Consider the following 27,109-nt stretch of genomic DNA (forward strand, 5'->3'; position numbering starts at 1 on the left):
AAATAAAAAAAATTAATATATTTAAAGCTTTTACTTTAAAATATATTTAATTTTTATAGCTAAAAAGTTTTTTATTAATAAGGCCCCTTTTATTAGGCTTTACGTTTTATTAAGCCTGTTTCGTGTAATAACCATTGCGGAACTGCATATACAGTGGCGTAAAGCTAGTTCGGAGTGGCGCCAAGTCCCCAGGCGCATTCGGCAGAAGTGCCACACAGACGTTACTTCCATGTCCCAACACAAAAGCCTGCATGTGCTCGGGGCTGTGAGCTTCCAGCTCCCACTTCCAGCTCCCACTTCCCACCACGGTCTCGTGACTGAAACTTTCATGTTTCGTCTTTTCAATCGTTATGCATTCCACTTTCAGACTTCCCTATTACACTCCAGGCAGTGCCTGCATGCGCCGATTTGCGGTCTAACAATGGCACTCGAAAATTTAGCTTGGCAGATACGTACATGTTCAAGGCTGGCCATTTTAAAATCCATGAAAAAGCGGCAATTTCGTTTCATTATTATTAGCGTTTTAATTTCTCTAAGTCTCATCAAATATCTTTTTTTTGCCTACGGTCGTTCTGGCCCCCAAACTTGGACGGTCGAAACAGTCGTTCACCAAAAAGCCATCAAAACCTCGCACAATCCGCAATATTCCTTGATACCGTTCCCTGTCTCGCCGCTTGAAAGAATTCACGACACATCAGACCACAAAGTACGTCGTCCATGGCTGGCGGCAGTTATATGTGCGGCCCAGGATGTTGAACGACGAATGTTAATACGATCAACGTGGATGCGGCTGTTTCGACATGTCCCGTTTGATCCTCGTTTTGTTGTGTCCAACCCAGGCCCCGGCTGGAGTGAGATGATTCGGTTTGAAAATCGCACATTTGGCGATTTAATTGTCCTCGACCATATCCCCGAAGATGACATCACCGCCAATACCATCAAAACCCTTGAATTATACAAATGGCTTATAAAACATGGATCCAAGTACGAATTTGTGACCAAATTAGACACCGATGTTTGGATCAATGCTCCTGCGTTCTGGGAGAAGTACCTGGTCCCTAGGTTATCCAACCAGACGGGTCATCTAACAGCTGCTGTAAACCGAACCGTTATTGGGCAGCTCTATTTCTCAGACTCGGGATACAATACCTTCGCACATGGGTCAATGTACACAATCACCTGGGATATGGTGCAATTACTAGTTTCGCTGCAGGAGAGGTTTAATGTCTTGACCGGTGAGGACGCAGCTGTCGGTATCCTAATGCACAAGGGATCTCAGACGGCAAACTTTGTCAACTTTCGTGGCGACGAGAAGTTTGATTACGACGATTCCGACTCTAGAGAACATGACTTCGCGTGGGCAAGGGCCGGCACTCACCCTCATGCGATATCGCACGCAGTCTATGGAAGCAATGTTATTGCTGTCCACAAGCTGAAAGACAAACGCCTTTGGAGAAAAGTCGCCAACTGCTTTAGTCAAGGGGGCATTAACCCCATGCCACCATTACAAAGGCCTGAACGGAGACTATCCCTTCGGACTCGCTGGAACGACTGGATGCATTCAATAGGACTCTCAAGACCGTACGTATCAATGATGGAAACGATTCCAAAAGCGCTCCTAACCTACGACATCGATCATTGGGTGTGCGATAATATCTGGAATTTAGGAGCATCCCAAGAAGGATTCAATACTTACGTGGCAGATGCCAACGTTGTTTGAAATTGTTACTGTTACACGGAAAAGGCCCAACAGATCGTGAAGCCCAACAAAGGGGCTTCACCGATACGGGACTTGTTAGTTACACAGCTTAAACACGTGCCTAGGCCAGAGCCCTAGGCCTGGGCGTTTCTTTTATGTATATAAAGCGGCTACTTTTCCCTTCTTGCCTTTTAGCAACTCAAGATCTTAGAGACCCTTCGAGATTATTATTGAATTGAGCCCTTGTCACAGAAATTGTACGTCATGATCTGGGGTCAAGGCTCTCTGTTTTACATACTTCAGGTTATTAATACCAGCGTTCGTTAATAGTTCTACTAAATTGCTCCGCAAAAGCCGAAAATCACCCTAATACCTGCAGCTGTCAATATTGCTAATGTCGCCTGTCCATTTTGCGAGACGAATTTGTTACAAGATATCTTTCAATCTATGTTGAGTATTTGAACTCGTCATGAACAGCTTTTCCATCAGCACATCTCATAGAAGTGATGCTCTTTTATATTCAACAACCCACATCATGCCCATGTCGTCCCCTTGCACATCTCCTGCAAATGGTACGTATCTCGACATCCAAAGTCTACCCAGTCTCATCGCAGTGCATCATAACGCTACAAAGAGCTGCTACCGTGCAGTGTGGCTACCATTCCACACTAGTCCTCTGCTATTGCAATACATCCGTCGTCAAATTGCCCAAAGTCAATCACAAAACAAGCGCTTGCAGAAAAGACGAGCCAGCCAACAGACGAGGCGCGCGCAAGCTCGCACCCCTAGACTCTCCATTTGAAGCCTTGCCCCCGTCTCCAGCACCCCTTCCCGCCGTGCCGTTTGAAGAAACAACACGCTGCTGCAGAGCGTTCTGAAGCGGCGTGTGCGCCCCGATGTACGCGACGAGAACCTGGTCCAGCGACTCGAGGGTGACAAACTCGGTAGCGGGCTTGAGGAGATTATCGCCGCCGCCGGCGACAAAATCGACCGTGACGACATTGTAGTCGGTCTTGTCGTCCAGCGCCTTGCCGCCGACGGTAGCCCTGACCAGCCTGGACCCGGCGTCTCTGCTCTCGTTGTACTCGACGACAATGTTGCCAGAGACCTGGAACCAGGAGGATGTCTTTTTCTGATTGAACTGGCTGACGCGGGAGACGCAGCCTTCGAGAATCTTGCGCAGATCGGCACCAGAGTACTTGAGTTGGGTGACGGCGTTGCCGAACGGGAACGAGGTGATGACTTGTCCGCGGGTAATGTTTCCCTCGTCAATGGTGGCCCGGATGCCGCCGGCGTTGATGATGGCGAAGTCGGGCCTGTCGGCGGTGCCGTTGGTCTGGTTCTGGCGGTACTCGAGCATTGCATCGGTAATGACTTGGCCCAGCAGACAGTCGCCCTTTTGGCACGTCGTCTGGTCCAGGACGTTCTTTGTGCTCCCGATGACCTCGGCGGCGTACTTCTCAAAGGGGCCTCTCCAGGCGGTGATGTTTTTTTGGAGGTTCTTTTCTAGGGAGGTGGTGTTGTCCATGTGGATGGGTGCTCCGTGATAGGACAAGGCCCTGCCGTTCTCATCAAAGGTCATCTCGATTGAGCCCAGGAACTCGCCCCATCGGTAGGAGGTGACGACAAAGACTTCATTGCCGCCCTTGTCCTTGACAATGGTAGGGTATTTGCCCTCGGCCTTGTCCATGTTGCCCAGCAATGTGTGGCTGTGGCCGCCAATGATGAGTGAGAGGCCCTCCGTTTGCTGGGCAAGCTTCTGGTCTACCTCGTAGCCGAGGTGGGTGAGTGCCACTATGCGCTTGACCTTGGTTGTGTTACGGATCTCATAAATGGCCTTTTGGATCTCTGGAATCGGGTCAAGAAAGGTGGTTCCCTTGCCAACATTGGCAATGTTGGGCGTGGTCTCGGTCGTGGCACCAATAACGGCGAGATCATGCTTTTCGAAGATGTGGTAGTTCTTGATGGTCTCGTTCAAGTCCTTGACGGTGCTCTTGACGTTGCAGGAGACGATGGGGAAAGTCAAGTTCTTCAAGAACTTGCCAAGATTCTCGTCGCCTCCGTCCCATTCGTGGTTGCCGAGGGTCATGGCATCGAATTTCAGGTCGTTGATAGTCTCGGCAATCTTTTCCCCGCCATAGAAGGTATAGAACAGGGTGCCTTGGAATTCATCGCCTGCGTTCAGCCACAGGTGGTCAGGGTTCTGTTTCCGCAGCTCATGGACCTTGGTCTTGATGCGGGCGTAGCCTCCGAAGCAGCCTTTTGTGGCATCTGTGCAGTCTGCGCCGGCTTTGGTGTACTGGTCCAGATGGGCATGGACGTCGTTGACGTGAAAGAATGCTAGCAGTTCAAGGTTAGTTGAGCCATCTCGCGTCAATACATATGTGAAGGTATCGATGCTTTTGGCAGCGGAGACATCATACAGAGATTGTAATTGCCGTTCGGGAGCAAGCCACGCTTCGAAAAGCGACTGCTGTAAAGAACATCATCGGCGAGGGCAACAGGGCCAATTGCCAATACGGCCAGCGTCGCAGCGATCTTCATGTTGTGTAGGATGCTAGTACTACGCACTTCAAAATGCCAGAGATCAACTGTGCGTCGGTTCTTGGATGCAGCGCCCTTCTCCCAGAGCCAATGCAACCGGACGAGCTCCAACAACAACAGCGAACACGGCTGTGCAAGATAAGATTCAGGCCCTGGCGACGGAAAGTTCAAATGAAGAATGGGCCTATTTAATCGGTCGGCGCCATTCAATCTTACTAAACAGAGTCACACACCTTGTCCTTCAGCTACGACGGCCACGTGCCCCAACGATGTATGCGGGGTGAGGCGCATGAAGAGAGGTCAAAATAGTGACGGCGATCTGGCAAAAGCGACGGGTTGGACCTGGAAGCTTTTCGTTTAAAACCTAGTGCCTAGCCGATACGACGGCGGCATTGTCCGCACGTGGATGCAGTCATTGGTCTGAGGTCCAAGACGGAGATGGGAAGGTGGGCTTTCGCCGTCCAGGACCAAGCAACCAACACGGGAGGGAGGGAAAATGTCTCAGCTGTGCCTCGCGTGGACAACAATATTCGATACTTATATAGGCTGCAGCGGAATCCTTTGGTCAGCAAACCGGCCGACTTGGCTGTCTCCAGTGTCATCGTCAGGCGAAGCGACGGGCAGGCCGGCACGAGGTGGCCGACACGTCTAGCCAATTGTTTGGTGCCGAAATAAACTCATCCGCCACCTCCTCGTTTAATTCTGATAAGCTTAATATGACGTCTGGGATGTCTTGACCAGACCAGACGGCAAATACTCAGGCACCACCCATCTACCGCCTTTTTGTCGTCAACATGTAACGGCGTACACGTACGGTGACGTACCAAGGTTGTTTCTACGGACCGCACCTGGCCCATTCCGAATTTCGAATACAATTCTTCCCCCCGCGGCCGTGGCTAATTGTCCATGTACGACTTCACGGGAAAATAAAGTCTGACACTGCCCATTCCCCAAACCACCCAAGCTGTGTTCCCATAACCTCCCGCCCAACTCCGTATAGCCGGAACCTGACCCCCACGCGCCTTTTACCAAGCCACCAGACTTATAACAATAACGCAACTTCTCCTCTCTTCGCAGCTTCTGAATGCTCACAGTGACATGTTGAAAATGATATTTGACTCTTCAGAGACTCTTTCGCCCTGGAACGCAGTTCCTTCGGCATCCCTTGGGGAACTAGTACTTGAACGAAACACTCCTGCTAGATGATTCCGCAGTGTTGAGAACGACGGCCGCCACTCCAGCGAAGACGGCGAAGGTGAAGTAGAAGAAGAAGAAGACGACGACGACGGCGGCGACATATCGGATGAACCAGGATGTATATACAAAGGCGCATATCTCGGCCCCCCTACATCGAATATGTTTCCTATAGCCCGTCTAATGCCGTGTCGGGTCCGGCCTCCGGCTCCCTCAATATCAATGTGAGTGGTCTTTGGCCTTTCACGTGGTGGCTGTGGCGCTTCTGTTTCCGTCCCTGGCTCTGCTTCTGGCAACGATTCCGATTCGGTAGCCGCTATCGAGCTCGTCAAACTGCTGAAGCCATTCTCAGCCACGGACTGCCGCTCGGCCGAGTCTAGACGTCCACATCTGTTTCCTGCTCGCGTACTGCGCTTCAGGCAAGCAAATGCCGCCAGCCAAAAGAATACGACACCCAGGGGCACGAAAAGAAAGACGAGATTACTCATGTTGTGGGCAGTTTCACCGCAAAGTCAAGCTGTACATCGGGCAAGCTCAAATTCAACTTGGTATCTTGCCTGCCATAAATTCACCAAACTTGAGCTATTTGTATCTCTCTGCCAACAATGACAAACTGATTTGGATACAATGAGTGATTGACCACTATGCCTTTGTGGTCCGCACAATTGATTCATCCGTTTGCATAGCGGGTAGCACACAAGTCACTCGCGACTATTGTATTTCCATTGTCATCGTAATCACCATGTATTACAAAGCACTAAATCCCTAGGCAATTAAACACTCGCATGCTAATCGCGTCAAAGCCGCAGACATAACGTCATCAAGGTTTAATAGGTATATCTGAAATCGGCAGCCGAGGTTTCCTGTGCACGGTTAGGGTTGGTGTTCTCTCACGCACCATCGAGATGCAATAGGGCGGGTGTCCTTACATTATCGTCGCTCTCCAACAACTTCTCGCCCCTGTCGGCCTTCTTATTTTGTCGGAAAAACTCCAAATCACAAACGCAAACCAGGATAACGTTGAGAAGCGCACAGGCGATGCATGCATACATGCCGGGTTTGTAACCAGTAAGTTTGTCCTGCTCTCGGAACACAAGACTGCCACAAATGCCGCCGATGCCGCCAAAGCCAACAAGCGTGGCACTGCAAAAGGCTCGCTTCCACTGGCCACGCACATTGTTGGCCTGAAAAGACATCGTAGCAGGAACATTGCTGTTGGCGCCGGCTGTAACGAGGAAAACGCCAAAGTATCGTACGGCAGCCTTGGAGTGCCAGCCCATTATCGGAAGGCCAATGAGGCACAGTATCATGTTGCCAATAATGATGAGTCCACGAATGCGATGCTTGTCCCCAAGCCAGCCCATGGTGAACATGACAATGCCAGCAAAAGCATAAGGAGGAGCAACAAGGCACTGAGCTGCCCCCACGGAGAAACCTAGATTGGAAACAAGGATAATTGGTAGCGTATAAGCAAGAGCATAGCTTATAGTCGTAGTGTTGAAGAAGATCATAGCATAAACCCAAATCTTCCAGTCCGTTCCGCCTCCGAGGAACTTTCCGAGGTTGAATGGCTCAACCTTGGCATCACCTCTGTCACGTTGGACACGACTGACAATCCACTGCCGCTCTCGCAAATTTAAGAAGCTCCAAGTCTTGCGAGTGGAATCTGGGAAGTCGACCAGAAGCCAGTAAGCGCCAATCGCCAGGCCACAAGTCAGTGCGCCTTCGATGATGAAAATCCAGCGCCAGCCTGTGAGGCCTTCCCGTCCGTTGAGCTGCATAAGCTTTGAGAAGAACCAACGTTAGTTGCTATTGACAACTTGATAATTGGTGTCGCATAGCACATGTACTTACGCCGTAAGCCAAAATACCGGAGCAAGCAGATGCTAAGCATCCAACAACATAAAACACTGAGTATCTTTTGCCAATCTCATCTATAGTTGTAGTCAGTAGCATGTTCTTCTGGTCCCTTATTTGAGAGGTCTTTAGGATTTCTATAATACGTACATCGAGTATACCAAGTGCTGAGCAAGTAAACACAACTCGGGAAGAAGCCTGCCTCAAAGAGACCAAGCACAGCTCTGAGGGCTGCTAGCTGGGAGAAGTTCTGGACGAACCCCATTCCAATCATAACGGCCCCCCAAAGAAGTGTTATTGCTGCAAGGTGAACTCGCGGTCCAATTGCTCGCACAAGTATAGTGGATGGGGGCTGGAAAACAATATACGTCACAAAAAAGACAAGATTGGCAATGTTCTAGAGAGCGTTAGCTGGCAGTGCTTGATGCTTCCTGCTATTGTTCAATAATTGGTTCTTTAACTCACGTATCGATTGTTGATCAACTTGAGCTCAACACTCATGCCCGCAATGTTGGCGGCACTCATATTGGTCCGGTCCATAAGACTAACGCAGTACATAAAACCAACGGTAAGAACCAGTCGACGGTCGATTCTGCGAATGATCTTCCTCTGCTCAACTTTTGTAAATCCATAGTCGCTATCGGCATCACCGGCCTCTGCGAGTTGGCTCTCAAGCTTTTCATTAGACGCGCTGGCAAGATCCCGGTGTTCCACCATTTGCTTCTCAGCATCTTCGAGACGAGATGCCATGGTTGAGCCCCGCGGAACGGTAGTATAAACTCTCACCGTTGTTGTACCCGTTGATTAGACAAAAGCGATGACGCAGACGGGCAATTGCATGGAGCCACTGGGTCCAGAACAGTACAAAGTTTTCTTAGCACTGGTTATGAAGACTTTTGCGACTGAAATGAGGGCGAGCAGTAAAAGATATATAGTAGCGGGGACGGCTAGGAGCAAATCTCTGGCGAGCAATTCCCGGCGAAGACGGGCAACTTCCATCCGGACCTCCTGGCGGCTCTAGTTCGGCACCTTTTGGCATCAAGGACCCAAGGAACTAACAAGATAGCCTTCGCTGTTGAAATGGTGGATAGCCAAGCCAAGCAAGGAGGTTGGAGGCTACCACTGGCGCTAGATCCATAATTTAGGTGGAGGATCGAGAAAGCTGTCTGACGGGAGACGTCGACTCTTTGCGGACTTGCCAGCGGCTACTCCGTCATTGCACGCACAACTCCGTAGCACGCACTCCGTACTACCTTGTCAATAAGCTTCCTAGCAAGCACACTGCTTGGTGGGGACTGGGGATGGCTAGAGCGCCAGATTTGAACGAGCGACTCCATCTGCCGACCTCAGAGATTAGAGATTTACCTGCAGAATGCTCGGCCTCGTTCCCTTCCTCCACGCCGGTGATCCGCTGAGGTGTGGCAGACAGCGAAGCCAAGAGCTCTACCCCAGAAACTAGTAGGTTGAGGTGTTGCGGGGAAGCGGGTCGCTGAGCCTGGAACTGCTGGGATGCGCCGGGCGTGTTGGCCGTTTCGGGACCAGGAGGAGGCCAAAAATTGGCGGCTTGGGCTTGCGGGGATGGCAATATCTTGACAAGGTGTTCTCTGATGATCTTGACGGCGCCGCCAGCTGCGTGGGTACGGCATGTGTCTCTGCGGGGAAGGCGTCTCAGTCGCTTGTGCAAGACGAATGGTCTCTTGATGAGCGCATTGTTTGCGTTGTACGCGATCGGAAAGGCACGGGGCATACGAGACAAGTCTTGGTACGGAGTACGGCGTATGGAATTGCAAAAACAAAGCCCAGTGATTCCAGATGCCTGCAGAATAGTACTTTAAATTTTAATTGGCCTGTCTCAACCCCCAGCCATCCTGTCATACCTGCCTCCGGTCGCCATGAGATGAGGGATGCTGAGAGGGAAGGAGCAAACGGCGACTAGTACACGTGGTTGGCACGACGTGGGCGTGATGCAAGTGACCTTCAACTCTCGTCAATCAGCTCACAACATCGCCTGCAACCTCCACTCTCGCTCTTTCATCTCACCAGTTCTCTGCATCTTGGGACGCGCTCCGTCGCATCGGGACCTGAGCCAGATTGGCTCCGTCCCACCAATTAGAAATCAGCCGAACAGACCATCGAAACCTATCATGGCTCTATAACACATGGCGGGGCTTGGCATGGATCTCTAGAGTGCACTGCTACGGACTACTGTTTGTTGTCCTCGCACAACAGGAAAGAAGTTGCCAAGGTACTCAAATTTCCATTGGTGTCGTGACTCGTCCATTTTCAGCAAAGGAACCAGCCACAACTCAATCAACGAGCAGCGAACGGCGTCCGTTTTGTGCTTAAACACCTCCTCCGTACGGCCTTTGCCACATCCGACAAACCTGTGGAACGCCATCTCAGGCTCGTCCCGCCACCTACGACCTCTTCTTCCCTGGGAACACTTGGAGGGGTTCGGTTAGTCCAATCGACAGCCAATAAAGGGGCATTCCGTGAGGAAGGATGCCGAGGTGTAATCCACAGGCAAACAGCAGCAAGTCGGCCATGACTTGGCTCGTATTTAGTGCTTTCAAAGTTGCCACAAAACCTGCTAGATATCAACGCCACGCCAACCTGCTTCCTGCCAACAAACGAGGTCCAAGAGATCCATCTCGATACAGCCTGAATCAATAACGCGATTTCACAATCCAATAGGCTCGAATGATGATTTATGTTTTTGGAAAATAGTCCCTACTTCTTCCGAATGCACGCCAAGTTGATGCCTATTTCCTATCGAGTGGATGTCCAGGACCTTGATGGGCTCGAAGTTTGTGGGCTGAAAAAAGCACAGCGGATTCAGAGCTGTTGGCCTGATGACAAAGGACCAAGCCAAGCCTACTTCAACTACATGCTCATACCCGGTGTCTGTTCCCCGACTTTATTCCCAGCAAACCATACCGGCTATATGCCGTTTTTGCCTTTCGGCAGAATATCAGAGTTGCCGAGGCATCACGCCGAAATAACCAACATCGGGCCATCAATCATCATGGGATGCCTCGGTCGACCAAGTTGACACACTTGGTAATACACTCGTTCAGCCACCAACACACGGCATATTGGAGGCACTGCTTTGCTTTTCTGTGGTCCATGGGGTTGTTGAAATTACAACTGTATACAACACCAGCAGCCATGCTTTACCTCACCTTCAACACTGGCGGTGGTCTTTCCCTCGGCCCAAAAGTGAATTTGAGATGGCGTCCTACACTCCCAGTCTTCACAAGGCCACAAATTGTTCCGTCGAATGGTCTCAACCCCTTTTGATATAATGTCACTGAATCTGGACCCGAAAAGCGGAACCCTTTTCCTTTTGTATATCCAGTATCTCTTCAGGTCATCAAGCGTATAAATGAACCAATAAATTGATGCCTGCAGATCATCAAGCATACACACTAAGCATAGTTGCTCCTGGGTTTCGAGATCATTGCGTCCCGAGCTCTCTTTTGCATGGAACTCTAGATATTGCATGCGCTAACATGAATATAGAATGAGGTACTTCGGATTCTGTGTTGAGTACCTAGCAAGGAGCCGACGAGCCGACGGAGTTCAATAAATTCTCTAACCGGAGCTACTTCCAACTACGTCATCAACACAGCATTAGTGACAATGCTTGGTTTTACTTCCGTCGTAAAACTACACAGGATCTAATAGGTACATTCCATCCAACGAATATCCACGAGACCGGATCACATATCATGGCTGCAGACAAGACCACGCGGTGCCGTAAAGGACGTTTGTGGTAGTAGGCGATGTGATTTCTTAGGAAGTTCTAGATCGAAAGGCAATCTCAGAGACGATAACGAGATACGTTACGCACGTAGCCAGCGACCAGCATTCAAGGCACCCACGGCCACGGACAGAGTGGTGCCGAGAAAGGAAGTTAAAGGAAGTTAAGCAACTACGAAAGCCGTAGACATGTAGTGCGGGAAAATAAACCGGGAGTGTAGAATAGTCATGTATGTGGAAATCACATTTCCACTGCTTGTATTTGCAACGCGTGATTCGCAAATCAACTCGGCCAGTGGTTCAAATCAGCTGGCATGCTGAGAGCCTCGCGAAACGAGGGTTCATCCCAGGTCCCAATGTCCTTGCTCCCCAGCCATAGCCATGATTGCCTTCTTTCCGCATTGCCAGCCGACACGACGAATGGGCGGCTAACGCAAGACGGCCTCGATCGCATCCTCGGTCGTTTCCACCCTCGCAAACTCGCCATTTAAACTCGCAAGGTGAACTTCGTGAATAGTCCGGGCGCAGAACCCGCCCTTGGCCCAGGCGGCCGTGGCGTCGCTCAACAAGACTATCCTGCTCTCGGCCGGGCTCCCCGCGGCATCCCGCTCAAGAAGCTTCAAATTGGCGGCCATTCTCACAGTCGAACTCACGCACTCGTCGGTGCTCAGCCCCAGGACGACCAGCTGCGCCGTCTTGAACGCTCTCAAGCGCGCCTCCAGATCGGTCCCTATAAAAGCGGAGTTGACGTCCTTGACGAGCACCGGCTCCGGGGCAACGGGGGCTGCGACGGCCATCGGCGCGACGCCGATTGCGCCGTCCGGGAATACATACGCCGGGTGCAGCGGCGAGGCCAGTCTCGCGGAGTGGTTGTGGGCGTGGATGATGAGGACGGGCTTGTCTGGCCGGCGTTGGTTGTACGCGCGAGCGGCGCGCAGCACGGATTCGACCTTGGACTCGAACTCGGGCGTACTTCTCTCTGGGCCCCAGTGCGTCGCGTGTCTCATGCCCTGCTGGATATCGATGAGCAGCAGGGCGGTTGGCGATGCGGAAGCTGGTAGCATTGTTGCAGCTGGTGAACTGATGGTCACATGCAAGTCATTGTTTCGCTGCTTCTTCATTTGACAGAAGGAGTCTAGATGTCGTCTTATCAATGTGCCGGAAGGGCGCGGTCAGACTCCACAGTCTAACAGCACCACCGGACTTGCTTGCACATCGGGATATGGCTCTTCTCTCGCCTCGTTTGCTCTGATGATGGACTCTTGAACCGATGAGAATTCCGTAAGTAGGTTTGCCCACGGAGAAGGATGGACCCGACCTGCGTAGGAGAGACGGCGTCATTACCGGCGATTGGGTTAAGGAGTAGTTGACTAACAGAGAGCGTCTTATCGAGGGACTTCATAGCTGCAAAGACGAGCGAGATCTTCTGTCGTAGGTCTCTCAAGACAGTGAGGTTAGATTTTCGAGTCTGTCAAGATTTCCGTTCGAGCTGCCTGATAGAGGGCAGAAACCACTGCCAACTCGGCACATTGCAGAAGCCTCCGAATATGCACAATCTTGCATTCATCTTCATGACATGCAATCGCTGAGTCTATTCATAAACGCCATTGGACTCCTGAATAAAAAGTCCGCACAATTTCAGCCATCTCGCTCCACGCTCCAAAAGTGTCACAGTGTCTTAACCGTCGTCCATCCTCGCCCATAAAACCGACTCCTGACTCTGAAAACGTATACAAAATTAGAAAAGCCCAGCCTCCACGTCGCCTTATACCTGTCCACAGCTATGCAAGTGTCCCAAATAGTTTACTCATGAATGCCTCTCCGCACTCCCATCTCACAGCCATCATACCATTACGCCCACTTTGGCTGCGATTGTTGACAGAAACTTCCGCACGTTGTGCCACAGCAACCCAGCGGTTCCCACAACGGTGAATATTTGCAAGATTTCCCACGGGTGTCTAGTTTTGACTTCAGTCTCAACATACTCGGTCTTGCCCCTGGTCAAGGCTGGGAAACGGCCCTTTTTGAGATACTCCTCCATTAACGCATCCTTCTTATACCATTGGTCCCGAAGCCAGATGTCAAATTCCTTCTGGTCGTTGAGGGGGATGTCAGCAAGCCGAAATCGCCGCCAGTACAGATTTACCGACTTCGGGGGGCGGCCCTGAAAGTATGTGCTTGCCAACCCAAAGATTTCTTCTCCGTATTTACCTCGACTGTTGAGTGTGAGTGTCGTCAGCAATTGTATCGTCTTGTCTCATTGTTCCTAGGGACGGCAGTGACCGAAACTTACGGTATTCCTTCGTAGGCCACAGTACAGTCGTATACATAATCCACTGTATCCTTCAGCTCATTCAGACAGAAGAATATGCCTGTGCTTCGGGGCAACATGACATGATCGGGGTCCTTGAGACCATTCTTTTCTGCCCACTGAGAAGACTTTTTCCGGCCATTTCTGGACAGATTAGTGCCTTCCGGGAACAGAAGAAGCCACATGGGGTCAAAATAAGCCCTGCCCGATGGGTCAATCTTCTTCTGCTTGAGTTTGTTCAATCGATAAGCCAGCCTGGGTTGATCCGTAGCCATCTTTCTCGACATGTAGATGAAACCGTAAAACATCATGCCAGTTCCTATGAATGGTATGTACTTTAGAGATTCTTTGAGAATGATGTAGATGTGCCCATGCATTCCTGGCCGATTTGCATAACCAACCCACCACAAGTACAGCCAATCTGTGTAAATCTGCGCGGCGACTGGCGTTAGCCCCTGTCTGGCGGCGATCTCGCCTGGTGATACCATCACCACATGTCAACTTACTTGGTGGTTTGCAATCATAACCATGCGTTCCGGAAATTTGAACTCGACGCCGCCACCAGGAGTGGCCAAAATTTGTCCAGCTACAGACTCATCACCGCTAATACGAACGAGAGCAGGGCCCCAAATATGAGTCATGACAGTAATCGTGAGTGCAAAGGACTGCTTTGTCATGGCCATGTATGCGTAAAACCACTCGCGGTTGATAAAGTACAATGGGGCACCGATAGTTTGAGTGATGACGATTCTATGAAGCCAAAGGTTTCGTTAGACGACCATGGTCAATCCGTTGAGCCCCGGCAGCACGGCGGATGAGACAAGGATACTCACGCAAAGCAGCAAAATGTAAAGTAAACGGTGAATGTAATGCCCCGTAGTATTTGCATACCAAGCCCATGACCGCTCTTGCCCGAAGGGTGGACAAACCGTGATGAGTTGGCTGGCTGTTCCTCGTCATTCTTGAACCCTGCAGCAATCTCTGGAGTCGGGGCATTGCTCTCCGGGCTGTCATTCTCCGCGAACTCAGGCATGACGGCCTGTTGAAAATGATTGATACTGCACCAATACGGTGAAGCGAATTTCAGATGCAAATGTGTGGGCGCAACAGCGGTCTGAGCGGAAAGGCCGGATAAGTACGGAGTAAGTAGGCAAGGACATGGAACTCTGTGGCGAGAGACAATTAGCAGCAATGCACAGGAAGCTCATGCAGACGACGGATGAAATTGAGTTGCATTCAAGTGAAGGAATCTGCTAGCTCTATATGCAAACGCTTCGCTCAATCGCGTACCTTGCAGGGTGCCCAAGTTGTCGGGCGGGTGGCGGGATCGACCCAGCGTTACTCTATGCCGGTCGACTGGTGTTGTGAATATGCTGTTAGGAATACTGCCTGGAAGCTTCTCTAAATCGCGTGGCAAGAGTCAGGTGTACTGACCAGTACACTCCTGACCTGGCCTGCCACGTCCCGAAAGAGCCTGGGCGGAGCAAAGAAATCGTGCTGGTGACGTGAAGATAGAAAGAAATTGATGTTGGGAGACGTTGAATGTTAGGCGGCGGCACATGTGACGCGATGACGATCCATGTCAGCCTCTAGCCCGAGTCCCAACGCTCCTGCTCCTTAGGCCATGAGCTGCCTGAAAATTGGCGGCCGTGTGTCCTGCAGAGCTTCAGCTGACCTGGCAGGCGGCCAATCAGAGGTTGTCATTTAGAGAGCTTCCAGCGCCGAGTTCCGTCAGCCAACCACGCAAGCAGTCTGGTCAATCTGCCAGCGGGGTACTCCGTATGCCAACAGAATCTTGGCTACCTTTCAGCTGAAAGCAGGCTGGGTACGCACGGATTCAAGTGATGTGCATTCGAACTCAAGAGGTGCAAATGAGTCGTGTTATATTCTCTCTCGTGTCTCGAAGTGTCACTATTGGCTGTTGGTTTAAATTCAACGGCGCCTCCTCGATGCTAGCTTTCTTGCCGTTGCCTGACAAGATTAGGCAAGCGGTCAGTCCCCGCAGTTAACCACCCAGCTGCAAATGTCCACTGCTAAACCACCAGCTTGCCTCACTGGCTGCCTTCCAAGGCTAAATCCTAGCACTGCAATCCCGCCACCCGCGAGGCCCACCGTTGTTTGCATGTTCAAACTAGGAGTTGACTGCGGCTAGTTCCAGATCCTGCCTTTGCTTTGTCTCTTGAAAAGGGAGACAATGGTAGGCGAATATGTCCAGGCGTCAGCTGCTACAGGAGCTTCTCGCCTCCACTCGCCAGTCCGGTCTCGGTGGACAACCCAGAGCTCCAGCATCACTGCCACGAAGGCGAACAACGTCAGAAACACCAACATGCAGCTCACGCCACAACTTCTCGACGAGCCTCCCCCTACGCAGCGCACAAGTCCGTAGCGTCAATGAGCTTCCCGACCGCACCTTCCCACGCTACCTTCAGAGCACGAAACCCGGCTCGTCGCTGCTGTCGCTCCATTGGCCGCGGCCACCTCGGAATCTACTCCTTGTGCAAAAGCTCTACGCGCCTGATGTGACCGAGTCTGTCATCAAGTTTGCCAAACACATTCGCACAGACTACCCAGACGTCAATCTCGTCGTGGAGCCGCGCATTGCGGCCGTTATTCGCAACCACCTCCCGTTCCCCATCTACATATCCGATAGCCGGTCCAACACTGCGGGCAAAATCGATGTCATCGCCACCTTTGGTGGGGACGGAACGGTCCTTCGAGCTGCGAGCTTGTTCAAACTGCATGGCTCCGTGCCTCCAATCTTGTCCTTTAGCATGGGCACGCTGGGCTTTCTGGGGGAATGGAATTTCAGCGAGTATAGGAAGGCATGGAGAGAAATGTACATGAGTGGGAGTGATGTGGCTTCAGTGCAGGATGCTGCTGTGCCCATAGACAACGGGAGGGATGAGCGTATAGCGGCCAACACCCCGGCTGATGTTGCCGGGTGGGAGAGGCTGCGCGGAAAGAGCCTGGGTGTTGGCCGGGCATCCAAGATTTTGCTGCGACACCGACTCAAAGCCGACATTTTTGATCGCTCGGGGGACAACATTAACCATCAGGTGTCTGATACGCTGGCCCACCAGCATAAATCCAGCATCGCCGGGACCCAGGAGCCATCACCCTCTCTCCGTGCCATCAACGAGATATCCGTCCACAGAGGATCTCACCCGCACTTGGCCATCATCGATATATACCAAAACGGCCACTTTTTGACAGAGACCATTGCAGACGGCATCCTCATCAGCACGCCGACTGGCTCAACAGCATACAGCCTCAGCGCCGGCGGGCCTATAGTTCACCCACTTGTCAAGTCACTCCTCATCACGCCTATTTCCCCGTGTAGTCTGAGCTTCAGATCGCTTGTGCTGCCCCTCGATACCAAAGTCACGCTACGAATGAGTCCAAAAAATAGAGGTCGAGAGCTAGATCTTAACATTGATGGGAAACGATGCGCCGGTGTCTTGCCGGGTTCAGAGATTCGCGTCGAGGGCGAATTTGTTGGTAGAGCCGGGCCGGGAGAGGAGTGGCATGGCGGTGTGCCATGTATAATCCGTACAGAGGATGATGATCCGTGGGTAGGCGGACTGAATGGGTTGTTGAAATTCAACCACCCGTTTGGGAGGGAGCCGCCAAGCGATGAGTTTTCTGACTAGGGGATCAGAGGATGCGTGAAGCAGCGACGCCGGGGGTTATTTACGGCGCGGTGGTTCATATTGAGTAGTGACGCTTGGGTACGTTTGGAGTCTGGCATAGCGAGTTGACTTTGTTCACAGCGCAAATTGATACCCCATTCGACGTCGGTGCAATTGGTTTGGCTGGGCAAAGGCTTGACGGCAGGGATGGGAAGGGTAATGCAGCAAATGGCACTAGCCAACCTAATAACTACTCTGTACTCAGTCGGAGTGTCTGGTCAAGTGTTTTTGGCGTGGTGCGCAATGGGCATTTCATACGCCAGCCCTCGCTGCCATGGCAGTACGGACAAGGGATTCGTCGTGATGGATACGTGTGTGTTGTAGACTCGCAGCTGCCGTACACATGTTTCGTGACAGTTGTCCTCAGCATGTCAGCTACTTGGGCACAGGGAATCTCGTGCCAAGTCTGGTTGCACCGTATCAGCCAGTGTTTTGAAACCAGCGCATCGTACGTCATGGGCTGAGACAGAAGCGTTGGCTGGTACGTGCCAAGTGCAACAGACGTTACGAGTCTTTTGTCCGTGTGTTGCATCGCCAAGACAAGGTGCATAGCCTCCTCCGTTGGGCCAAGTGGTTGTGTAGTAATCGGCAACGATGGTTTGTTGGTTGTGTTTATGCATTCTACGATAACCTATCGATCCTTGACTAGCGGAGCATTTCGTGTTCCTTTTTTTGGCATCAATCTTACAACAGCCCCTGGTCCAGCCAGCCATGTCCGGCGGCCGAGCTTGGCCTCGCTCTCTCTCTCTCTCTCTCAGTCTCCGCCGCGCAAAGAGACTGCATCGAGGTGTCATTTTTTTTTTTTTTGATTGAGCTCTTGTTTGACTGAACTAACCAACTGGCCAACTGGGGCCGACTCATCCGTCCGCCAACGACCAGGCGGGGATGGTGCAGAGAAGTGAATCCGATTCCATCGAGGTAGCGGCGCCAAGACCAAACGGCCAAGACACTAGAGCTTGTCCGCTTGGCGACACATGAGTACGGAGTACTCCGTACCAGACTACTAGTATTTGTATCAAGCCGAGTCATATTAATTCCTCGGGTTGCTCGCGCTGCCACTGGCTGTGCCCGTCCGCTCGCCCTTCCCCGTCCAGTCTTTTTCATTTCTCATTGACTTCTTCTTTTCCCTCGTCGCCTCTCGGGCTGTCTGTCTGTTCAATTGACTTTTGCGGCGCAGCACCGGCGGGGGACAAATGGCCATTGGAAGTCAACTGTCGCTCCTGCTGGCCGCGGCGACGGCGCTGGCTCCCGCCCAAGTAGCCGCGGCCGTTGTCCAAGGTAGGTTCAATGTGTTTTCTCGATGCCCCGACGCGCAGCCACCGCACAACCGTTGGCCCGAGATGCGATGCGTCACATGTTGCTGACGCCATTGCCCTCCTTGCACCAGATCTCCCGCGCCAGCACGATGCCTCGGGTTCTGCCGACGTCGTCGTCCGCCAAGCGTCCCTCGTCCAACGCGCCACCGATCAGTCGCCCAAGGGCTATGCGCCGTCGCCCGTCGACTGTCCCACGAGCCGCCCGAAAGTGCGAGACGGCGGCGGCTTGTCGTCCCAGGAGAGGGAATGGCTCCCCAAGCGCCGAAACGAAACCGTCGCCCCCATCCGCGAGCTCCTGAAGCGCATTGCCATCCCCGGCTTCGACAGCGATGCCTACCTCAAGAATGCCGCCAGTGACCCGACCGCGCTGCCAAACATTGGCTTGGCCGTCTCCGGAGGCGGTTACCGCGCCATGCTGAACGGTGCCGGTGCCGTTGCCGCCTGGGACAGCCGCTCGACTGGCAGTCAGACAAAGGGCAACTTGGGCGGCCTGCTTCAGAGTGCGACGTACATCTCTGGTCTGTCTGGCGGGAGCTGGTTGGTGGGCAGCATGTACACCAACAATTTCACTTCGGTCCAGGACGCCGTCAACGCGCCGCAAATCTGGCAGTTTGACGATTCCATCCTCAAAGGTAAGGGGGGAGGGCGGACAAGACGACATTCAGACCCCGTCATTCCATGGGTAAAAGTCACATGCTGATCTTGCTGAACCCGCAGGTCCCGAGCAATACAGCCTGCTACAGTATTACAGCGAGATCCTGGACGATGTGGATGCCAAGGACAAGGCAGGCTTCGATCGGTCCATTACTGATTACTGGGGTCGCATGCTTGCATATCAGCTCATCAATGCCACCAACGGCGGTCCGGGGTTTACCTACTCTTCCATCGCAAAGGACCCGGACTTCTCATCCGGCAAGAACCCGCTTCCCTTGATTGTTGCCGACGGTCGCGCCCCCGGCCAAAAGATTATCGCGTCAAACTCAACCATCTACGAGTTCACCCCCTGGGAGTTTGGTTCCTTTGACCCCTCGCTCCAGGGATTCGTACCTCTTCAGTATGTCGGCTCCAACTTCACCAATGGCTCGATTCCCAGCAACCAAAAGTGCATTGTTGGCTTCGATAATGCCGGGTTTATCATGGGCACCTCGAGCAGTTTATTCAACCAGATTATCATGTATATCAAGGACGGAAACAGCAGATACGTCCCCGAAGACATTCCCAAGTTCGTCGTTGACGCTCTAACAACCTTCCTGAATGCTCTGGGCGACGAGAGTAATGACATTGCAGACTGGACCCCAAACCCTTTCAAGGGCTGGAACACGGCCAAGAATCCCAGCGCCAACGAGACCCGTCTCACCCTCGTCGACGGCGGTGAGGATCTGCAAAACGTCCCTTACCACCCGCACCTGTTCCGCGAGAGACGCGTCGACGTGGTGTTTTCAATCGATTCCTCCGCCGACACGGACAGCAGCTGGCCGGACGGAGCGTCCGCCATCGCCACCTACGAGCGCTCCCTGCAATCCTCCGTTGCCAACGGGACAGGGTTCCCCGCCGTCCCGGGCAAGGACACCTTTGTCAACCTGGGCCTCAACTCGAGGCCCGCCTTCTTCGGCTGCGACTCGTCCAACCTCACCGCGCCGTCGCCGCTCATCGTCTACATCCCCAACTACCCCTACATTTACGAGTCTAACATATCCACCTTTCAAATGGCCATCAAGTCGGACGAGCGCGACGCCATTGTCCAAAACGGCTGGGCGGTGGCCACGCAGCTCAACAGCACGCGCGACCCGGACTGGGCCGTGTGCGTCGGCTGCGCTATGCTCGCCCGCAGCTTCGAGCGCACCAGGACAGCCGTGCCTGACAAGTGTAGGCAGTGCTTCACCAACTACTGCTGGAATGGGACGCTCAACGAGACGAAGCCCGCGCCGTATGTGCCGAGTCTCTATGGCAAGCCCATCCTCTCCAAGAGCTCGGGTGCTGCTGGTCAGGAGCTGAGCGCGATGATGACAACCGTGGGGCTGGTGGTTATGGCTGTTACGGCGTTTAATTTGTAGAATCTTGAGGAATTTCATTTTTTTTAAAAAGATATTGTTGGGATAGGGTTGGAGTTTTTTTTAAAAAAAATTGGGTCTAGAATTGAAGCAAGAGGTCAGGGTCTTGGCTAAACGGCTGCATCAAAATACCAGCATACACGCATGTACTGTACGGTTGGACGGGATGCTATAATAAGAGGTACCAGGCGGCAGTCTGATTCGTGCACGATGACCTTTTTTTTTTTAGTGTGACTGCATGACGGCCAGCACACGATGTACAGAGAAGAGCCCGGACGTGGAGTAGGGTCGATGAGCAGTTTTATTGCGTTTCCCCCTTGCGTATCAGCCCCCTGAAAGTCGCGCAGTGTTCGCCCGCTCTTCAAGCAAATACTACGTCCCTGCCAGTCTTTGCGCTCTCCACCACGGCCTCGAGGATGCGCAGCACGTCCCGCGCCTCGGAAGGCTTGACGGGGAGGTCCTCGTCGCGGCCGGTCTCGAGGGCCCTCCCAAACGCGGCGTAGAAGGCGGCGTAGGTCTCGGGCTCGAGGTCCGGGACCTTGGCCTCGCGGGGGACGCCGTCGTCGCCGACGAGGACGAGGCGCATCGAGTCCGGGTCCTCGCGGCCAAAGCCGGGCGCGGAGGGCGCGACGCCGGCCTTGAGGCGGTCCTCCTGGGGGTCGAGGCCGCGCTTGCGGAAGCTGCCCCGGGCGCCGCGCAGCCAGAAGCGCGGCTGGTCCGTCTCGGCGCTGAGGGAGCTGATGCGGACGTGGACCAGCTTGCCGTCCGGGTAGGTCAGCTCGGCGGCGACGGCGTCCGGGTTGAACAGGTCGGGGGCGGCGGCGCGCTGGGCCAGCAGGCGGCCGTGGACGGCGCGCGGCATGCCGAACAGCACGTAGGCCTGGTCGACGAGGTGGGCGCCCAGGTCGAACAGCGCGCTGCCGCCCGAGGGGATGCCCAGCGCGCCCTTCCAGTTGGTCGGCGGCGCGGCGCGGTACCGGTCAAAGTGCGAGTCGAGCTCGACGACGCGCCCGACCACGTCGTGGGCCACGAGGTGCTTGACGACGAGGAAGTCCGTGTCCCACCGCCGGTTCTGGTACACGCACACGAGGCGCCCGCGCTGCCGGGCCAGGGCCATGAGCTGCTCGGCCTCGGCGGCCGTGGGCACAAACGGCTTCTCGGTGAGGACGTGCTTGCCCGCCTCGAGCGCCGCCTTGGTGAGCGCAAAGTGCGTGTCGGGCGGCGTCGTCACCACCACCACGTCCACCTCGCCGTCTGCGAGCAGCTGCTTGGCGTCGGTGTAGTGCCTGGCAGAGGGGTGGTCCTGCGGCGCCGAGTTGCCGTCCCGGGGGGTTCGCTGCACGATGCTGTGAAGCTTGAGCTGCGGCGTCGTCGCGATGAAGGGGATGTGGAAGATCTTGGCCGACATGCTTCGTTGCCCCTCGCTGTCAGCTCTGGCGCTTCAGGCGCTGAGTTGGGAACTCACCCGTAGCCGATGACGCCGACGTTGAACGACTTGCTCGCCATTGTGTCCTTGTTCCTGGGCCTTTTTTTTTCCACTCAGCTGATGATGGTTGCCGGTTCAATCGAAGACGAGGGGGAGCGTAAAAGGTCAACTGGTGAGTAGCGTAGGTGACAATGTGTCTGGTTGAAGCTACCACGTTCAGGGCTCTGGACACCGCTTATATATACAAGTTTGATGCGTTAAAAAAATAAATTTGCATTAATAATAGCCACTGGCATCTCATCCCAGATGAGGCACTGCTGTTCCCGAAGAATATTCCCACCGAGCTCGTATCTTGGCCTTTTGTCGTCCCCGCTCTCCGCTGCCCCACCCTGGAAAAGCATAAACCGCACACTTGGGGCCTGGCCGCCGATCGTATGGCAGCCATGTTGTTTCTTCCAAGACAAACTCGGGCTCAGCCTTTCCATCTTTCTTCATGTTTTCTGCTCTCCAAAGTATCAATAAAACGATTAATTGAGCCATCTTTTTTTTTTTTTAAGAAAAAACATATATATTCACTCATTTATTTCATGTTTGAAAGGGACACAATCCCCTGCCCAGTCAAGCAAGGTCAACGGCTGCCCCGGCCAGGCGGCGGCAAATGTGGAGCTTTTCCACATCGGCAACATGCAGTTGGTGCAGCTGTCTGCGTCGGAAACGGTATTTGACGCCGGCTATTGCCCCACCAGATTGTGAAATGCCATAGCCGACAGGTTGACTGTCACCAAATTTGAGCGCATAAGTCCTCGGTATGACTCAATGCAGATATTTTGGTTTCCTCGAGGAGGAATATGCAATCTTTTTCTGACGAGTCAATTTTTAGGAGTTGCATTGCTCCATCAACGGGGCGATCCGTCCGTCAAGGTCCAGGACGTGGCGGCCCTTTGCCCTCGTCCAGTCCCTGCTTTCCTTGCATGTGGTTGACTGGTGGTAATGCCAGGAATTCGTTACCGAACTGATGGTCCGACGTTCTACGGCGTCAAGGTGTGATGAAGAGTAATTTTATACGTGGGAAAGCGGCGTTTTTCATGGCAACCTATCAATCAGTTATGTTAAGGCTGCAGATTGACTGACTACCATTTCTGTTTCACGCATGTGTCAAAGCATCGCTGCGGCTGACACCTGACAGCTGCGCGCACCTGTGACGTCAACTGGTAAACTGGCAGCTCCCCGCGCAAACGGCCCAAGTCAACCACCCACGACAACCTCACGATCAATCCAAACAAACAGACACACGCTCGCTCGCACCAAGAGCAACGCGCCCCAACCCTCACCACCACTGCGCCCCGACCACGAGAAACATGCCCTCCTCCGACAGCGTCCACCAGCTCACCGTGTTCCGCGGCTCGCCACCCACCAACGCCTACGTCTGGTCCCCGTTCGTCACCAAGCTCGAAGCCAGGCTGCGCTTCGGCCGCGTCCCGTACCACCTGGGCGGGGGCTCTCCCCGGTCCGCGCCCAAAGGAAAAATACCCTACGTCGAGGTCGCCGCCCCCGACTCCGGCGCGCCAGTCGCAACGGGCGACTCGACCCTCATCATACGCAGCCTCGTCGCGGCCGGCGCGCTGCCCGACCTCAACGCCGGGCTGCCGCCCGCCCAGCGTGCCCACGACCTCGCCATCCGCGCCCTGCTCGAGGACAAGGTCTACTTCTACGGGGCGCGCGAGAAGTGGTGCGACAACTACGCCGAGATGCGCGCCCACGTCCTCGCATCGGTGCCGTGGCCGCTGCACCTCGTCGCCGGCTGGCTGGCGCGCCGCGCCGTCCTCGGAGGGCTGTACCAGCAGGGCACGGGGCGCCTGGCGGACGACGAGGTGCGCCTGCTCGCGGAGGAGGCCTGGGACGGCGTCAACGCCCTGCTGACGGAGTCGGTCAAGACGGGCAGTCGCCGGCGGACAAGGACAAACGACGACGACGCGCCGTTTTGGGTGCTGGGCGGTGACGAGCCTACCGAGGCTGATGCGACGCTTTACGGCTTCATTGCTGGCGCTCTGGTCTGCACCGCGTGAGTAGCGTTCTGTTTTTGTTATTATTATTTTTTTAAAAATTAAATGTCCCGGTGTCTGGAGCACTTGTTCTTCTGAGACGTTTTGCTAAACCGTTTTTTTTTTACAGTGCCCCTGCCACGGCCGAGATTGTGCAAAGCTACCCTACGATAATTGACTATGCGGAAAGGATTCACAGCTGTTACTTTCCCGACTACGAAAGATGGGCGTGAGGAGAGCTTTCGGACAAGCTGGGTATATCCGTACGGGCAAGGGGCCGTCTATCAGTCATTGGAGGCGCGGGCGTTCGGGGGGATAGTTTAAACAAGTGAAGCTGGGGATCTGGGGGTCTGAGAATCTTTTTTTTTTTTTTTTTTTCATTTTAGCAGGCAAAACGAAGAGCACGTTTATATTTTCTTTGCCGACGTTTGGATCGACCATTTGTCTTTTTTTTTTCGACAGGAGTTGGCGGGCTCGGCCGGGTATCGGTTCTGCAGTTTTGCACATGGAGGGCAATGCAAGGGTGAAAAGGGGAGGCTCTGGACTATAGTCTTGTCTTGCAAGTATCGCACGCCGGAGCAGGTCTCGTGATATTCGTGTTTCCTGGACGACTTGCCTGTAGCGCCGCGCCTCAACTGATGTTTTGGGGATGTTTGCAGAGATGCGCGAATTCCAAGAGACCCTTTAACTTCAGCTAGCAATGGTCCATGTGGGCTCGCATGTCGTGGAATGCCATGGATCGTAGTATTGCGTGGGCCATGTCTAGCTAGCAATGTGGACATGATGTTCTACACTTTGACTTGGAGCGAGCTGGGGATCATCCGCCTTGTAGCATCATTTCTGAAAGGCCAGCATGGCATGCTACTTTTTTTGCCGTCTGGCAGCACCGCTTATGTGATAGCCAGGGCGTGACATGGGGAAGCCGAGTTCCATGGACCTGACCAGAAGATGCAGGCATGTCTCGGCCAAGCCGCCCATAGATTGTGGCAATGGTTGTACTGGGCATGTCAACTAGTGCAAGAGGTGAAGTTGTATCGACTAGACGCCATCCGGGCTAGCTGGCCACTGCAAAAGGCATCAATTGGCAAGATACTGGATTGGGAGCAAGTCCGGTTCAAAATCGACTTCAACAGCACTTGCACCAGGGGGCGTGTGCAGCAGGCGGATAGTTGCATTGCATTTGATCCATTCATGTACAGGCCATCTTCCAGTAGATACAACTGCATCCAGCGACCGCATCTGGCCACTCTCGACCGTCATTGCCGACTGTAACGGTTCATCGGCATCATTCGATGGCGTCTTGGAAAGCTTGTTCCTCGAAACCTCCCCGTGGCCTCGAACCCCTCCCGGCTTCGTGCCGCTGCTGTACCTGGGCTCCCGAGCCGTGTGGCATTGCAGAAAAGTGATGGGCAACGGCAGTAAATCGCATTCTTGATGAGCGAAGCAGGTTTCGTGATTTCGGTAGCCTGTCTGCCCTCTGTTCAGCGCGGCGCGCTGAAACCCTCTTCACTCAACGAACCTCAACCGTCAAACCCTGCCAATGTCGCGACGGCAACAGAAGCGTATCGCTTTCCGCAAGTGCCAGTTTTGCCAGAGCTCCGGTTCCAGCATGAATGTATGTTTCTGCACCACGCCAAAGCCGGTTCTGTCTTGTTCGCCGGTGTTCGTCTCGCCGGATCGTCGGCCTCTCTCGGTCACGCTGCGCCAACATTGGATGTAGTTAGCATCTCCTCCACCAAGTCCAGCACCCGGCAAGAAGCCAACATGGCCGGGCATCATCATGTCACTCCCTCACTGCTTTGCTTTGCGTTTCCACTTTCCACACCGGCCTCAATGGCTTCTCCACTACCTGCATACACCCCCTTCTTCCTCCAAACCCGGGGCCAGCGGCCGATCAACCGTAGTTCGAGCCATGATCCATCTCGCCTTTACCCCGGAGCGGAAACAAAGATTTCATGCGCATCATAGTAACTTACATACTTACAGAGGGAGGGGTGTGGAGGACGCCCCCAGCCCGCTCGTACAATACGGACTGGCTGGAGAGATATTGGTGGAGAGCCAGCCCTTTTGATGCAAGTGCCATTGAAGCCGACGGAAAGCTTCTAGTATTCTGCCGTATCCTCCCCCTCCCCCAGTTGTCAAGTCGAAGAGACCTTGGCTGCGTCCTTCATCTACTTAAAGCAGACGATCCCGTCCCCGGTTTCCCATCTGTTCCCTCCCCTTTGCCTCTCCTCCATCCATCCATTCGCTTAGTATCCTCGATTCACTCGTTGTTTTCGTACACCACCCACCAACCTCAACAAACCCTCTCAATACCTTCAAAATGAAGTTCACTGCTGTCGCTGCTATCTCCATGGCCGCCCTGGTCTCGGCTCAGAGCATCAGTGGTATTCCTGCTTGCGCCTTGCCCTGCATTCAGAAAGGTGTTGCGTCCACCAGCTGCAGCGAGACCGACTTGAAGTGCATCTGCAAGGATGAAAACTTCTCCAAGATCCAGAGTGCTGCTACCAGTTGCGTTATTTCAGGGTGTGGCCCCGAAAAGGCTCTCAGTAAGTTTGATGTCTTCGTCCTACCTACTAAAGCTTGACATGGAAAACCACCATGACTAACAGGACCGACTCATAGACGAGGTTCTTCCGGCTACCCAGAAGCTCTGCGCTGGAAATGCCGACGGTGGAAGCTCCGAGGCTGCCTCCTCTGCTGCTGCCCCTACCGAGATGGCCACCCAGATGACTGAGGCTCATCCTACTGAGATGGCCGAGCCTTCCGGGTCTGAGGCCGCTGGTGATAACGAGTGCCATGCCACCATGGCCAGCCAGCCCTGCCCTGCCACCCCTTCCAGCCCTGCCTCCAACGGCACTGCTCCTCCCGCCCCCTCTACTCCCGTCACCGCTGGTGCCGCTGGCCTCGCCCCTATCGGCGGCCTTGCCATGCTCGCCATCGGTGCCCTGGCTCTCTAAGAAGCTTCATCCGCGGGGATCTGGGTGACACAATCAAAGGTGGACCTTGAAGTATCACGGGATCAAGCTAATGGGAGATATGTATACATCCTGGGGACCGCTGTCAAGGATGAAGCATATTGGAAAATACTGTGGATGGGTCTTTAAAAATCCCCTTTTACTGAGGGGTCGTGTACTCGCTCGAAATAAAAACAACCAGTTATCTGGGTAATGCTAATGAGCCTCTGTGCTTTTTCGACTTGATATTCATCATCTTGA

At 53.6% G+C, this 27,109-nt stretch overlaps 10 protein-coding genes across 10 annotated transcripts; 5 read left to right on the forward strand and 5 right to left on the reverse strand.

The window, feature by feature from the left end:
- Window positions 1–856: 856 nt before the first annotated feature.
- On the forward strand, window positions 857–1,720 carry MAA_05026 (Glycosyl transferase, family 31; the record flags this gene model as incomplete). Its single annotated transcript, XM_007822537.1, has 1 exon — window positions 857–1,720. One exon carries the CDS (start codon window positions 857–859, stop codon window positions 1,718–1,720), a length of 864 nt encoding a protein of 287 aa, XP_007820728.1.
- Window positions 1,721–2,417: 697 nt separating this feature from the next.
- Window positions 2,418–4,243, reverse strand: MAA_05025 (5'-nucleotidase precursor; the record flags this gene model as incomplete). The annotated part of the gene is made up of 2 exons (XM_007822536.1): window positions 2,418–4,039; window positions 4,123–4,243. 2 exons carry the CDS (start codon window positions 4,241–4,243, stop codon window positions 2,418–2,420), a joined length of 1,743 nt encoding a protein of 580 aa, XP_007820727.1.
- A 2,084-nt stretch (window positions 4,244–6,327) lies between these two features.
- On the reverse strand, window positions 6,328–8,044 carry MAA_05024 (general substrate transporter; the record flags this gene model as incomplete). Its single annotated transcript, XM_007822535.1, has 4 exons — window positions 6,328–7,221; window positions 7,292–7,371; window positions 7,445–7,691; window positions 7,760–8,044. The coding sequence occupies 4 exons, from the start codon at window positions 8,042–8,044 to the stop codon at window positions 6,328–6,330; spliced, it is 1,506 nt and encodes a 501-aa protein (XP_007820726.1).
- Window positions 8,045–11,484: 3,440 nt separating this feature from the next.
- MAA_05023 (isochorismatase hydrolase) lies at window positions 11,485–12,120 on the reverse strand (the record flags this gene model as incomplete). Its single annotated transcript, XM_007822534.1, has 1 exon — window positions 11,485–12,120. The coding sequence occupies one exon, from the start codon at window positions 12,118–12,120 to the stop codon at window positions 11,485–11,487; it is 636 nt and encodes a 211-aa protein (XP_007820725.1).
- A 779-nt stretch (window positions 12,121–12,899) lies between these two features.
- MAA_05022 (acyltransferase) lies at window positions 12,900–14,400 on the reverse strand (the record flags this gene model as incomplete). Its single annotated transcript, XM_007822533.2, has 4 exons — window positions 12,900–13,272; window positions 13,350–13,837; window positions 13,874–14,117; window positions 14,201–14,400. 4 exons carry the CDS (start codon window positions 14,398–14,400, stop codon window positions 12,900–12,902), a joined length of 1,305 nt encoding a protein of 434 aa, XP_007820724.2.
- Window positions 14,401–15,574: 1,174 nt separating this feature from the next.
- MAA_05021 (uncharacterized protein) lies at window positions 15,575–17,017 on the forward strand (the record flags this gene model as incomplete). The annotated part of the gene is made up of 1 exon (XM_007822532.1): window positions 15,575–17,017. One exon carries the CDS (start codon window positions 15,575–15,577, stop codon window positions 17,015–17,017), a length of 1,443 nt encoding a protein of 480 aa, XP_007820723.1.
- Window positions 17,018–18,249: 1,232 nt separating this feature from the next.
- MAA_05020 (phospholipase-like protein) lies at window positions 18,250–20,426 on the forward strand (the record flags this gene model as incomplete). Its single annotated transcript, XM_007822531.2, has 3 exons — window positions 18,250–18,334; window positions 18,444–19,004; window positions 19,090–20,426. 3 exons carry the CDS (start codon window positions 18,250–18,252, stop codon window positions 20,424–20,426), a joined length of 1,983 nt encoding a protein of 660 aa, XP_007820722.2.
- Window positions 20,427–20,784: 358 nt separating this feature from the next.
- Window positions 20,785–21,929, reverse strand: MAA_05019 (NAD(P)-binding domain protein; the record flags this gene model as incomplete). The annotated part of the gene is made up of 2 exons (XM_007822530.2): window positions 20,785–21,847; window positions 21,889–21,929. 2 exons carry the CDS (start codon window positions 21,927–21,929, stop codon window positions 20,785–20,787), a joined length of 1,104 nt encoding a protein of 367 aa, XP_007820721.2.
- A 1,278-nt stretch (window positions 21,930–23,207) lies between these two features.
- MAA_05018 (uncharacterized protein) lies at window positions 23,208–23,915 on the forward strand (the record flags this gene model as incomplete). The annotated part of the gene is made up of 1 exon (XM_007822529.1): window positions 23,208–23,915. The coding sequence occupies one exon, from the start codon at window positions 23,208–23,210 to the stop codon at window positions 23,913–23,915; it is 708 nt and encodes a 235-aa protein (XP_007820720.1).
- A 2,299-nt stretch (window positions 23,916–26,214) lies between these two features.
- Window positions 26,215–26,851, forward strand: MAA_05017 (Extracellular membrane protein, CFEM domain protein; the record flags this gene model as incomplete). Its single annotated transcript, XM_007822528.1, has 2 exons — window positions 26,215–26,440; window positions 26,517–26,851. The coding sequence occupies 2 exons, from the start codon at window positions 26,215–26,217 to the stop codon at window positions 26,849–26,851; spliced, it is 561 nt and encodes a 186-aa protein (XP_007820719.1).
- Between the last annotated feature and the right edge of the window lie 258 nt (window positions 26,852–27,109).

The sequence above is a fragment of the Metarhizium robertsii genome (assembly GCF_000187425.2).
Source record: "Metarhizium robertsii ARSEF 23 chromosome Unknown MAA_Scf_1, whole genome shotgun sequence".
In the NCBI taxonomy this organism is placed as follows: domain Eukaryota; kingdom Fungi; phylum Ascomycota; class Sordariomycetes; order Hypocreales; family Clavicipitaceae; genus Metarhizium; species Metarhizium robertsii.